At 42.6% G+C, this 14130-nt stretch overlaps 1 protein-coding gene across 6 annotated transcripts in view; it reads left to right on the forward strand.

Moving 5' to 3' along the window:
* The window catches only part of PALM2AKAP2 (PALM2 and AKAP2 fusion), a 980740-nt gene extending 967020 nt beyond the window's left edge, over positions 1-13720 (forward strand). For all 6 annotated transcript variants that reach the window (XM_078676629.1, XM_078676630.1, XM_078676634.1 and 3 more), the window contains 2 exons: positions 1572-1750; positions 11380-13720. In XM_078676629.1, coding sequence (XP_078532755.1) covers positions 1572-1750; positions 11380-11472 — 272 coding nt within the window. In that variant the 3' untranslated portion in view covers positions 11473-13720. The remainder of the gene's footprint in view (positions 1-1571; positions 1751-11379) is intronic.
* Positions 13721-14130: the final 410 nt, after the last annotated feature.

The raw sequence follows: 14130 nt of genomic DNA on the forward strand, positions 1-14130 counted from the left end.
AGCTGGTTTGTGGGCTGTTAGTGCATTGTGATGCGGTGTTTATGCACTGAGACGTCCACTCTTTCCTAAATTGGAGCAGCATTGAGGTGGTGTTAATGGATATGGGTATGTTGTTCAAGTGATATGCAGTGCTATATATCTTGTACATACATAGAACATTTCAGAATTCCGGCAGACCTGTAAAGGGCAGTATCAAAATGAGTTACTTCATCTCTACTGTTTTTTTGTTTCAGGTTCGGCAGTCGAGTTGTTGGTTTTTTTTTTTTTGTAATATTTTCTTTAATCCTTTCCAAAGGTGTACACTGTACATGCTTCAAGATGGTAAGATGCCTTATAAAGTCTAGCCAACAAGAGACAACTTGTACAGGCACCCATCAGCCACAGTCTGCGTGCTTCTAGATTGTGCCACATCCACCTGGGGCTATCTGTGTGCAAATGAGGGCTATCGAACAAATGGGCAACTCTTCTTACTATTATTACGCGTAGAACAACAACTTGTGGGCCACCTATCTTCCAGGGGTCTAGAGTAACCCATTTTCTTTTGAGACCAAATCACACCAGAAGAGAAACGAGCAAGAGGCTGATTTATCAAAACACTCCTTGCATTCCATCTAATTCAGACAAGAATTTAATACAGGATTTAGTCTTTGGGTTTCTGAAACAACTGATCACTCATTTAGAAGCAGATTGTTTTGGATGAGAGAAACACTTTATCACGTAAAAACAGGATCCCAGCTCCAGGATGTTGTTTGTGTCTAACACAGACTCCATCCTTGAGTTATTATGCAAATTCTCAAAATGTGTTTTCCTACAGTAGTCACTTTTAAATATGGCGACTTACGTACACAACTGATATGTTGAATAGTTTAAACAGCCACCACTTGCATCTTCTGTAAACATACACCTTTATCGTGCAACCGGGAGCTAATTTGTGCTCCGCATCCCCAGTTTAATGGTATTCCATTCTCGATCTATCCTTCTTAAACCTACAAACCAACTTTTATGGGAATGAAGAAAATGTAGAAGCAGTACATCCACCTAAGTGCCATACTCCTATACAATTTTTCCATTGACGAACATTTCTAACATCAAAATGTGGAAAATACAACTTTCGAAGATACTTCGTTTGACTCCTCTGTAACAAAGCAGACACGTTGAATTTGGATGCCAGAAGGCATCTGACTGAATTCATATTTCCTTTACATTATAGAACTGTTTAGAGGCCAGAACTCATTTGTGGGAAATGTCCCCAGGGAGGATGTAGCTAAAAAAAAAGTGGAACAAAGTTAGCCTGAAACAAGTTATGAGACTTAATTAGAGATGGCATCACTATTTAAAGCTGTTTCCCCGATAAATTCATCACACTAAGAAATCCGAATCACCAAACGCATATTAAGTTCAGCTTCACATAGGATAAAGATGAATCTTCTTCTTAAATGTTTCTGAACTTCTATTCAGACGAATTGTTATAGTTGTTTGATTATTTTCCAACAGTTTTCATAGATTAAAGCAGAAAGCTATCGGCCAAGACTATGCTCACCCCACTTTCCTTTCTTTTGGATATTTTTTAGGGAAAATCGAAAAGATCCGGTCTCCCTCTTCCCCAACCGCAGAAGGCTTCCCTCAAGACCTTGACTTGATGTCGGAAGACAGTGCAGGAAACCAGCGGCCGAAGAACCTTATGGAGACCCTTCTGGAAGACTACGAAAGCCACAAAACCAAACGACGCGAGAGGGTGGATGATTCCAGTGTAGGTTCAATGTTTTCTATTGTTTGTGCTAACCTGTCACATGCCGCAAATTGAAGCATCACACCTACAGAAATGGCATAACTAATAGACTGTCATGGCTGTAGTGTGATTGCCACCATAGGCTTAATGCCATATCTATTATGCATCTAATGGAGGAATCCCACAAGAGGGCTAGTTTGGCCACCTGCCTGATAGACAATTAAATATTGTATCTCTAGTGGAAGGCCATGCTGCTGTTATGGGACCAGGTCTACCCTTTAGGCATTAAAAAGCGTTCGAAAATTCCCTAATTAACCCAGAATGTTTGTCGTCTCAAACCCCTGAAAATACGGACGATTCAGGCTTAGAAAAATACTATCACCTAGGCCTAGTAAATCGGAGTCAATCCCATAGTTGGAACGAGCAATTTCCCAAAGTTATGCTATTGCACCCTGTTGCTTAATTATGTGTCATTCAATAAAAAAAAATGAGCTGCTTGTTTTTTTGTGCATTTTTTGCGCAAAATGAGTCTTTCGTCCAAAATGGATGTACAGATGCACTTCGCTCTACAATATAGCACAAAAGGCCAGTTACACGTTTTGTTTACTGCTACATATTTGACACACCCCATAGCCTACCCTCTGCCTTTCCATTCATGTCAGAGTGGTTTGCTGAGCCTCTGCGTCTATTCCTATGGGGTCCAGTTCAGAAGAAAATGTAGAAGTCTACACGTGCTAAACTTGCACCTATGGTTTACACAGATTTACATGTTTGGTGATTCACAAAATTACACCGAAGTTTACACAGATGTCCATGTGTATGCCTACTCCTCCGTGCACATCCATTAAGTGCATGGCACGCATGTACTGATAACAGTTGTTTTCTCTGAAATATTTTTCTCCAGTTGAAACCTTTTTTTCCCCATGGAGGAATCCCTTTCTAACCTCAAATAAAATAAGCCATGTTATCCACTTAATTCCCACTGTGAAAAGGCTCTTATGTTTGCATTTTACAGGAATAGTTGTCTTTGTATTGCAAGGGTGACAGACGACCTGCAAAAAGGTTTGAGTACCCTCAAACCTACATGTTAGGCATTTACTTATTTTCTCATAGTCCACCATCCACCCCCTCATCCTTAGATTGCTTCGGAATGTGTCATGATGACCACTTATCTCTTTACATATTAGTCTGTAGGAGATCCCATCTATGCGCTAACATGTCCTAATTCCATGAATCGGTATCAGGAATGAATCCCCAGAGACCAGGGTTGTTTTGTGCGTGCATGAAAATTGTGTGAATTTGGCCCACACATTTCACCACAACAATTTCTTCCTCAAAAAATATGAAGTGAACGCACATAAAAACAGTGACCCCCAGTAGCCACTGCTGAGCTTTTTGGAAACTTAGAGGTGTCTGTAAAATGTATACAGAAACACAAGGGAACTGTTCCTGCCCCCACATTGACAACCACATTATTCATAAAAATCAATATGCTCCTATTTGAGAGTGGGTACCCAAGCAAGTAAGTACCTACTGTCACCATGACATAAAGAAGTCTTGGAAACAATGTTTAGAGGAAAATCACAGTGGTAAATGGAGGTTTCATGCAGGGTTCTGCTTGGAATGCGATGAGCCCACAATCCTTGGAGTAAGTTCATATTATTGGCCCTCATTTCACAGACCCAATAAGTCATAAAAAATTGAGTTATTCGTAGGTTTGGGGAAAATTAGATTAAAGGAGAGCCATGTTACAGCTTTTGAAAAACACCTTCTGGGCTCACTGCGCTCTTGTTAGGAAACTCTCCCGATTTCAGAATCATTTCCAAACTAATCGGGTTCTGCGAGTTCAACCGACTGATTGCAATGCTTCCTAACATTGTTCAGTAGAATTCCCATTGACTTCAATGGGAGCCTGTGTTCCGAACGAGAACACAGGCTCCCATTGATAAAAGGGGAGGGTGGGGAAATCCTTGCACCCTGTGGGGGAACCCCATGGTTGCCTGCCACATTGTGCATGGTTGGGAAGAGGTGTCCCTTGGGTACACCCAGGGGCCCCATTCAGATGCCTCTGGGTGATGGGGCGGAGGGCCACAACAGGCCCTCAAAGACTGATTCCAACAGCTGTATTGTGTCGGGCAGACCAAATCGGAACATCTGTCCCAATTTGTCATCATAATCGCTCGTCTGGAAACCCTGTCCATAGAGCTGTAATAATCTGCTCTGAAAGACTCGGGCTATTCAAATACCTTTCTGAACTGATTCAGACTGCCCGAACGGTTTCCAGGCATCCTAATCGGTTGTTGGGAAATGTGTACGATTTGTTCGGAAACAAGGGTTCTGAATCCGATTCTGCAATACCAAATCCCATTCGGAGCTTTTACAAATGATATCGTAATCGCCCCTTTAGTGTTATCTTTTTTGGTTCAGGACAGTAACTTGCACAATAAGATGTTCAAATTTTAGAAAATGTTTGCTTCATTCTTGAGTACTAAAACCCTGTACCACAGAGCCAGTTCTACATGTTTACATGTGTAAATAGCAACCCTTATCCTTATGCATTACACCCAGTGCACTGAAAAGGATACTTAAGTTTGTTGGAGCAGGAATCTAACTAGAAAGTTACATACCACAAGCACCTCACTGTGAGCTCTAGTGAATGTTGTCTGTGTTGTTCACTTTTCCTGTTTGTCCATTGAACGCACTAACGCTGGTCTTTTCCTCTTTCACCAGTACTTCTCTAAATGTCTGTCTAACAGGGTTACTTCTGAGGTACTCCGATTCTGCTTCTCCTTGGCCTCTGCCTGCATGCTTCATTTAAATGCATGCACGTCTTCTATGAGTGTTAACATGTTCTTTGTCGGCATGCGGTGCATGTGTATCACATGCCAGAATTTGATTGGTGGAGGGTGGCATATATTTTTTTGCTATTTGCTACTACTTTACAAATATGAAATAATGTATATATTAGTTAATATAATTCTAGGATTCAAGTTTGGCTATATTGACTTTTTTACGACATTTATGACAAATCTGTGAAGTTGACTGAAATAACCAAGGCACGTGCTCCGTGGAGAGTTGTAGTATGGGATAGGCACTGAAAAAACGCAAGGCACGTGGAGTTTAACTTTAGTGTGCGACTTTTACGTCAATCGTGTCTAGTTAAAAGGGAAAAAAAACAGTTTCTTTTATCACTGTGACTAAGGCATAAGCACAAATTTGCTCTAACTATTTACGTACATTGCACAGCACTTCTGACTGAATGTAGATAATTATGTAATTTATTTTCTCAAACTATAACAACTATTGGGAAACATCCTTTACAACGCAACTTTTACCATGCAGTGCCTTTACGACGCAACTTTTACAACGCAAACCATTGCAACGCATTGCGCTGGGGGGCGCTCTAGGATAGGGAATAGGTTTAATTTACCATCCAACACCTTCCCTACTATCCACGGGGACTGGAGTTGGAATAGTAAATTAAACTATTAACTATTCAGCGCCCCAAAGCACTATGCGTTGTAAAGGCATGCGTTGTAAAAACAGCGTTGTAAAGGCATGAGTGGTAAAAGCATGCGTTGTAATGTCATACATCCCAACTATTTCTCATTAGAAACCAATCGTTCTGTTTTTTTAATTTTTTTTCACCAGTGGATATCCGTTTCTCATCACATTAAAATATTTGTTCAGTTTCACTGCTTGATGTTCTCACAGCAGAAGAATGTAAACCACAGAGAAAGTGGAGAAGACTTAACTTGAAATTCTTAGTTGTAATTGAAACCCAAGCTGTAGAAACATGTCTGCAAAACACCTTGTAACTGCTTAATTGTATGTTTTTCATTTTCCATCTGACTGTGTGTCCTCTAACCACCTTTCTTTGCACATATGCCTGTACTCGAGTTGTCTTGGTATGTGTACGTCTGTCTGTAGGGGCACCTCTGTTGGTTGTCTCTGTGTATGCATCATTGTTGTTCTCTGTGCATCCTTGCCTTTGCATGTATTAGTCTGTATATGCATACATGTTTGCAATTGTGTTAATCTGTCTGCATGCTACCCTGTAGGGTATGTGGCTCTGCATGCACTGTACAAAAGCCAACTTGTTTGGTTTATCAATGCTTTTTGTATGCTCTTGTGAATAGCACATCACCGATAAGTTGAGGAATCGCCTTGTACTGTGGAGCGGAGGTGGAGGCAGAACTATGCCCCAGAACTCAAATTATGCTACAAAACAGAGCTAAAAAAATACCAGAAATTGGTGAGATTGGAGAAAAGTATCTACTTCAAAAGTAGAATTGAGCTAGCAGATAACCCCACCAGAGAACTCTTTAGTATTTACAAAGAACTCACGGTTCCATCTAGACTCGAAGCTCAAGATACTTACTCCACTGAGATGTGCGATCTTGTAGCTGATTTCTTTGTGGATAAGGTTGACAAAATTCATGCCACCTTTACAGATAGCAGTGATCTCTTAAGTAACCGTGGGGATATAAGAGCCGTCTCCACAGAGAAATCCCACCTTGTATGCTTTAAAACACCTGATAGACATGAACTATTAGGTATTGTCAACCGCATACAATCTGGACCCCCCTGCGACGCGTGCCCACCGGCTCGGTGCAAAGGAGTTATGAAGAGCATATTAATCGACTATATTAGTCACATGGTGACACTGTCTTTTCAAGAATGTCACGTACTCAAGGCGTGGAAAACAGCACAGGTTATCCCTCTAAAAAAAAAAAACAATATCCACATCTCTCAACTCCAAAATCTCCGCCCCATCTCCCTTTTCCCCTTCTGTGCAAAAATTGTGGAAAAGATTGCTAATAGGCAGCTCATGGAATATTTGGAGGAGGAAGCCCTCCTCCACCCCTCACAATCGGGATTCAGAACTGGCTACTCTACTGAGTCGGCCGTTCTGTATTCCACCGAGTGCCTTAGACAGACAGTGGATGAAGGTGAGACAGCAGCGTTGGTTTTATTAGACCTGAGTGCAGCGTTTGACACCGTGCTGCACACAACGCTGCTGTCTCGTCTTTCGGAGATGGGGGTGACAGGATCAGCGCTTGCCTGGCTACGATCCTTTTTGGCCAATAGAAGTTTTCAGTTGCACTGCCCACCCTTCAAATCTTCCCTACGGAAGGTATGCCATGGGGTTCCTCAGGGCTCAAGTTTGAGCCCTACCTTGTTTAATATCTATATGGAACCCCTGGCTCACGTGGTGGAGGCATTTGGGGTGGGCATTGTTAGCTATTCCGACGACACCCAGCTGATGTTTAAGCTCACACCCGACCGCAGAGAAGACGCCATTAACTTTTCGAACTGTATGTCAGCAGTAGCAGCATGGATGAACAACAACTGCCTACGTCTTAATGGCGAAAAAACTGAATTACTGGTGGTCGGGAGAGCAACATCAGCGTGGTGGCCCACTGAATTAGGGAGTCCTCCCATTCCCGTGGAGTCGGTAAGAAACCTCGGTGTAATGCTGGATTCAGACCTTTCTTACAAGGCCCATGTGAGCAGGGTGACTGGGAGGTGCTTTGGCATACTGAGGGTTCTTCGGAAGGTTTTAGATCTCCTCCCCACCGGAGCCAGAAAAACCATTGTCCATGCTCTGGTGACTCCGCACCTTGGTTATGGGAACGCCCTGCTGATAGGGCTAAGTCAAAAAGGCCTTCACCAACTTCAGTGCGTGCAGAATGCCGCCGCACGCCTCGTGCTTGGGCTTTCGCGCAGAGCTTCTGGGAAGACTGCTCTGGCCAAGCTCCACTGGCTTCCAGTTAGGGAGCGGATTAATTTTAAAGCCCTTTGTTATGCACATCGCATCGCCCAGGGCAAAGGCCCTGATTATCTAAAGAACCTCCTTATTACACATCGCCCCACTCGGAACTTAAGATCATTTGATGCGATGTTGTTTAAACCTCCCCGTATTTTCAGGGCCAGAATGGGCGGACGCTCCTTTAGGTACCTAGCCTCCAAACAGTGGAATGCACTCCCGCTTCATCTTCGGATGGAACCATCTGAATTAAGATTCCGGGGAAAACTTAAAACTTTTATGTTCCCTATCATGTAAACCCCCTCTAATGGCTTTCTAATATCTGCCTCTCGAAATCTATCAGCAGTTAGAGCGGGGACACACTGTTCTTTGTGTAGCCAGGCGCTTTATAAATGACTTATTATTATTATTATTATTATTATTATTACTCCCAAGGAAATGCTTTGAAAGTAGCTCTATGCAGGTAATCAATTCCCTCTTTCTTAACTTGCACTGCTACAACACCACCACCTTAGATGCTTGCAATCTTTTGGGACCTGTGCTTTAGCGCATTCCCCATGACTTCTGAGCATCTCAGCAGGGTTTAAAAGTTAACTTGACTATTCTTCCTGATGACCCACAATGACTGTGAACTGTGGGAATACCCATCCTTGTGTGGCCACATTCACGTGATGGACCTGGTGGTAGCAGAGTGATCCCACGCTACGCAGGCAGGGAAGACCAGCCGCAAGTAAGATGCCGGAATTAGTCAAAGCGCCTGAAAATGCTGTAAGGTTTGTAGAGAGATCTTTTCGAAGCAAGACCATGGCGATTTATCATCTGTGGCGGGTGCTTTAAAGGCAGATTAATACCGTTTATTTACAATGTGTTAGAGATTCGTATCTGTCCTGGATCTAACTTTGCACAGCCTCAAGAAACCCAAGATCTGGGGTGGTGGAGGAAACAGCCTTTACAACGAGTTTTATACCATGCTGTACCATTACCACACGTTTTTAGAACGCATATACTTTTACAATGTGTGCGTTTTACCACTTATTTAAGGTATGTTCAGGGATGTGGGGGTCTCCCCCCACAAATACATTGTTCATATATAGAAAAATATATATAAACAAGGCATAGTAAAGGCATATGTTGTAAAAGCATATGCAATCTCAAAAAATACAGGGTGAAAAATGCATGGTTGTTCGTTGTTCGGTCATACAACCACCTGGTGGTAAATTTGCCCTTTGACTTGGAAAGAGCTCTTGAGGCAAGAATGCATCAGGTGCTGCTAGCCCTTCAGCAAGCCTGAAATTGGTGATACCTCAACTATGAGGTTGCCCACAAATGTCTGGCACATTTCTGTGGACAAACTGCTTTATGACTTCATAAGCCTTAATTAGTAAAAAAACAATTGGACAAGCCACTTGTTTTTTCAGATCTACTTTTGATCAACCTTTCAGAGTTTAAAAGGGGGAAAAGGATTTTTTATATACCTGAATAAAGAGGTATACCACTCATCATTTGTACCACTGGGAAGGAGTTTCCTGCCTTCAGTCGCGGCTGCTACCAATATGCAGTGGCTGGGCGGCAGGGCAGCACTAGTGGCGGGGGTGGTGTTTAATAAAGAATAAAAATACAAAACAACGTACATGATGCTGCTGGCTGCCTCTCGCCACAGTTCTCCTCTGCTCTTCTGCTGCTCCCAGTAGTCCATGGGACAGACTCCCTATCCAATCCAAATGCTGCTATCATGCTATGAGAGTAGCGCTGGGATTGGCTTGAGCGGGCTAGTTTGCCGCTTGCTCAGGCACAGGAAGTCTGTGCCATTTCTCCACCCAGCTGTAGCATATAGCTGGTTGAAGAAACCCAAGGGTGCATGTCTGTTTGGACGGCTAGCCAAACAGACATGCGCACTTATAACTGCCCACCACTCCTCCCCATCTGCCGTAGCCCAGCCCTGCCCCTACCTACACACGCATGGCTCAGCCAGGGCCTTAAAAACAAAATGATAATAAAATATTTAGTTTTTCAGTTGCTGGCTCCAAGGCAGCTGACGCCTCTGCCATTGGGGAGGAGCCTCCGCTCTCTGTCTTGTCCCTGTGGTCCTAAGACCCTCTGCAATACATTAATCTCAAGGTATTCAACGCTGAACGTCATAAGAATATCAGTCGATAATCAAATGTTAATAAATCTGCGGTTTGGATCGCCTACTTGAATTTACCGGTATGAGAAAGGAGTTTTCTTCAAAGCCTAGATCAATAAGAATTACAACAGCGGGTCGAGCAGGTCTACCCAGGTAAAGTAACATGCCAGATATGACACTCGTAGCTCGAGGAAGCTACACAAGAGTGTTATCGGAGGCAAACAAATGTTTTGGTTACCTTCAGAGAAAAAGGAGTGATATTAGCAATTTCATCAAGTCACAACTGTAAACCTTCTAAGAAGTCTACTTTTAACTAACGTCTTCAGGGCCTAGTGAACCACCATTGACCCTCATTTAGGTCACGCACGGTACCCAAAACCGTCCTGCTCAACATTAATTCCAGAAAACAAGAGGATTTGCAGTTTCCTAACAGAGGAATGCCTAACCATTCTGAGACACTCTTTTACTCCAACTTGTAAAATCCCTCAACAGATCACAACATTATTTGTGGGGCTCCTTTGTTCTTGAGTGTTTACTCTGTAAATTGATTTTTGGGACAAAAAGACTTTCTGAATTCTAGAACACAAGAGAAAATAATTTTTTAAACCACTATGCGGGTTGTCGCTCTTGATTCTTTAGGAGCAAGGAAGACCTTTTGCTTAATGCTTACATGACGGGGTGAGTAGTGAAGGTCTCCCACGGAATCATATTCCACATGGACTGACTTTTACCAATCCGGCAAGGACAAACTAAAGCATTACCCTTTAATCTGACCCTTTAGTGACCAGGGCAGAGGTGTGCATTGCCTCAAAGGGCACTGGATGTTCAGGGCGTACTGCTTCTTTGCGGGTAATCACTGCAGACACCAGTCTCTTCTCTCTACTCCTGTTGCAGGCTGAGAGGTGGGGTTGTTGATTTGAGAAATCCCAAATCTGGATCATCTTGAGCTGGCTTCTGGCTCTGCCTAAACATTAGACTTTTCTTTTACTAGCATGTAACTAATCAGAATGATACATGAACATAAGGAGACAAGCTAATCTCACACAGCTGAGTAAAAGTGAGGCCCTATGTGCATTTAGCATCTCAAGTTGACATCAGTCTATGGGGCTGTTCCTGATGCACAAGGTAGTAACTTTTCGTACAGTAACATCCACACCAAAATTCTCTTTATCTGTAAAACCTTAATTCCAATGACCTATCACCGTACAGGTACAGAAGCATCTTTCTGGCAATTATGACGATCTGCATTTTTTTGTGTAGCTCTTCATTACCAGTGTTCTGCAGTTTCTAAACACTATAAAATAAGAGGTCTAAATATCACTCAATGTAATACTACCCAATTTTCTTGACCTCGGAATGATAGAGCGGTGATTCAGCCAGGTTACTCTTCGAACTCATGACCTTCATATCAGTGCATTTTTTTGCGGTGTCCTTGAATTCGCAGAGATATGCTACAAACCATGCAGCACCTGTAAAACATTAAAACCCTTCAATCATTGTGAAATGCAGGAACAAATCGTCTCCATGTACTTCAAATAGGTGAACAATGATGATTCTTTGTGGTGAAGATTTTCTTAAAGAGATCCAACTAGAACCTTTCTTTCAGCAATAGGTGAAATTGTTTTTCACTTCACAGTAGCTTCTAAAAAAAAGTCTGTGTCATTATGAAGTAGTTGCAGAGATATAGACTGGTTAGTTGTGAGGTGGTTGGTTTGTCGAGCACCACATTAACAGACCTTCTTCTTTCTGTTGCAGGTTATTGAGGCCACCAGAGTAAGCCGCCGAAAGAGCGCCCTAGCACTGCGCTGGGAAGCGGGGATCTATGCCAACCGGGAAGAAGACGAATAACCCCCAATCTCTTCACCACAGACAGCCACTAAGGACTGAGGAATCACTCCCATGAATACGGGGCATCCATATCAAATATTTATTAAACAACCAAACTCCGCAACCGACGTAGAGACAATCAACATTGTTCTCCCATATATAGGATTGGTTGCTCGGATAAAAACAAACAGTGACACAGTAGCGACAAATCAGGATCACGCTTGAGTTGTACAGAACGAGCGAAGACTTTGGCACAGCGAGGAAAACAATATTTTATAAGCTTCTGGAGCGATGCTTTGGTTTGGTGCACAATGCCGGTCACTGCGCATGTAGAAGGAACAGCTGGTGCTCCAGAGCCACAGGAGTAAATTGCACTTCCTGCTTCACACCTGGTATTTGCTTTGCAATACCAAGACTACAATGCACAAATAGGAGCTTGACGGACTTGACCATCCTATGCAAGTTGGCCAAGGCCTCCACTGACTTGCCAAGAATAAGCCCGCTTCTTCCGACTGCCCCGCAGGACGCTCTCTTGGTGCGCGTTTGGAAAGCCGGCACACCAGGGTTCCATTTTAGATAGCCATAATATGAGAGGGTTTGTTTGTGTGTGATTGTGTGTGGAATCAGAATCCATTACTCTTAATTTATCATGTAATATGCTGACTTTCATTGCAGGAGTACAATCCGCACATATATATTTTTTTGCAATCTGTGCACTTCAAGAAGTATTACCTACTATTGGAAATGCCATAGGTCATGCCTCCAGGGAGTACAGTGGAGCTACCAGGCTAGCCGGTTTAACTCACTGTTTTGGGGGGGAATAGCAGTTTTTTTTTCATCTTGATGAAGGGATTACCGCTACTGACTGACCTACCAGTTTCAAGGTTTTTTTTAAGACTCGCAGCCTTAATTTTAGCCATTAAACCGGATTTACTGTGTAGCCATTTTCCTTATGCTTTCCCTTCTGGTCCGCTTCGTTTCCTGGTTTTCTCTTCCACCCGGCTTAATGCTGTTGCTGATGTGGGGTCAGTTAACGGTCCCCGATATTCTAGTTCAACCACTGACTGTTGATAACTGGGTTGGGCGGACATCCATGCACGTGGACTCAGAAAAGCAGAAGGAACTAACAACTGTGCAAGTGTCGGGCTGTTTAAGGCACACAATTGTATTGAAAGAAATACTTTCCCAGGTTCAAGAAGTGGCATTTGGGTAGAACATTCTGGGCTTCCTTCTTGACTGATCATCGTCTCTTTCAGACCAACATTTGATAGTTTGAGATACTGTTTTTTTGCCATAAATGGATTATTAAGCTAGGTGATGCCCTGCAGTGACATTAAAACAGCTCTGGGCAAACAAGCAAAGTCTGGCAAAGCAATGTGTTGTTCCTACGACAAAGGCAATAGTTTGTGAGAAAAGGAAGTTATGTATTAGAAAGGCACATCTAGGGATAATTTTCTCATCAAAAGTCACTTTGCGATCAATGTACTGTAGCACCGATACAAACTGAAAAAAACATGAGGGAAGGAAATAGGAACGTAAGTTATGGAGGTTTATTTTAGTTGATTTTACTGAAGAGTTTGTGAATTATGACCAGAGAAGGCTTTTTACTAGTATGCAACTATGAGACAAGAAACAACTGCACAGAAACATTCTGTGGCCAGACAGATATGTCCTTGTTGACAGTTTGGCAGGGGTGGGGGTGTGTCCATACATACACAATAATGTTTGAGTGTGTACGTATGCATAGCTAAACAGATTTGAAAAGTGGAGGTGTACGTGTGTGTGTGTGTGTGTGTATGTGTGCACGCGTGCCTGTGACGTTTAGGAACCCTGATATGACACTGTGTGGTAGGTGGAAATGTTTCTCTCAGGTTCCCTGCTAGTCCTGTAACCTATTAAGAGAATTTTTTTTAACGGCATATACAGAATAAGATACAGTATTTGAGAGAAGACGTTGGCCTGCGAGTGAGTTGGTGCAGTGTTTGAGAGAGGACGTTAGCCTGACTTGGTATGTGCATGAGCCACAGTTTGCAAAGCTCTGAGGACATTTTTTAATTTGGCATTTAGAAATGACTTGTGGTATTTATTCTTATGCTTTGCATTCATATATATAATATATATAAACACATATATATTGTAGGATAGAGGCTGCCAGTATTATTCTTTTATTTCATTCAAAGCAATAAAGTAATATTTTAAAGAGACACAATTTTTGATCTAGGTTGGATACAATCAATAAATAAAGTGGCCAGCTGGGCTTTTTACAAAACTTGACTTGCGTTATTGCGTCTGTTCAACACCCACAGCCTTTTGAAAATAAATACTATTCTGGAGATACGATTTTCAGCTATGGCACCTTTTCAGAAGTTATGGATTCGTCATTTTCCATCCACACAACATCAGTTTGTTAGGGTTGGTTTTAAGCCGTGTCTTTTGTGTTGCTCACATTATAAACCCTTCTAGCATGGCATGGCATGGCATGAAACTCACTAGGTTTCTTTTTAGGTTGAGCCTGGGCAGCACATGCTCTGCTCTGCGAGGCATGCTGTATTGGAGTATGGACTTGAAGCCCTGCCCACACTCCACCCATATTTTTCATTGGCTTGTGCCATTCTCCTACGTAAATGCTGCCTTTTGATTCATTAATAGGATTGTTAGTCCCCCCTTAGTACCACATTG

This window comes from Lissotriton helveticus, chromosome 2_1 (assembly GCF_964261635.1).
Source record: "Lissotriton helveticus chromosome 2_1, aLisHel1.1, whole genome shotgun sequence".
Classification (NCBI taxonomy): domain Eukaryota; kingdom Metazoa; phylum Chordata; class Amphibia; order Caudata; family Salamandridae; genus Lissotriton; species Lissotriton helveticus.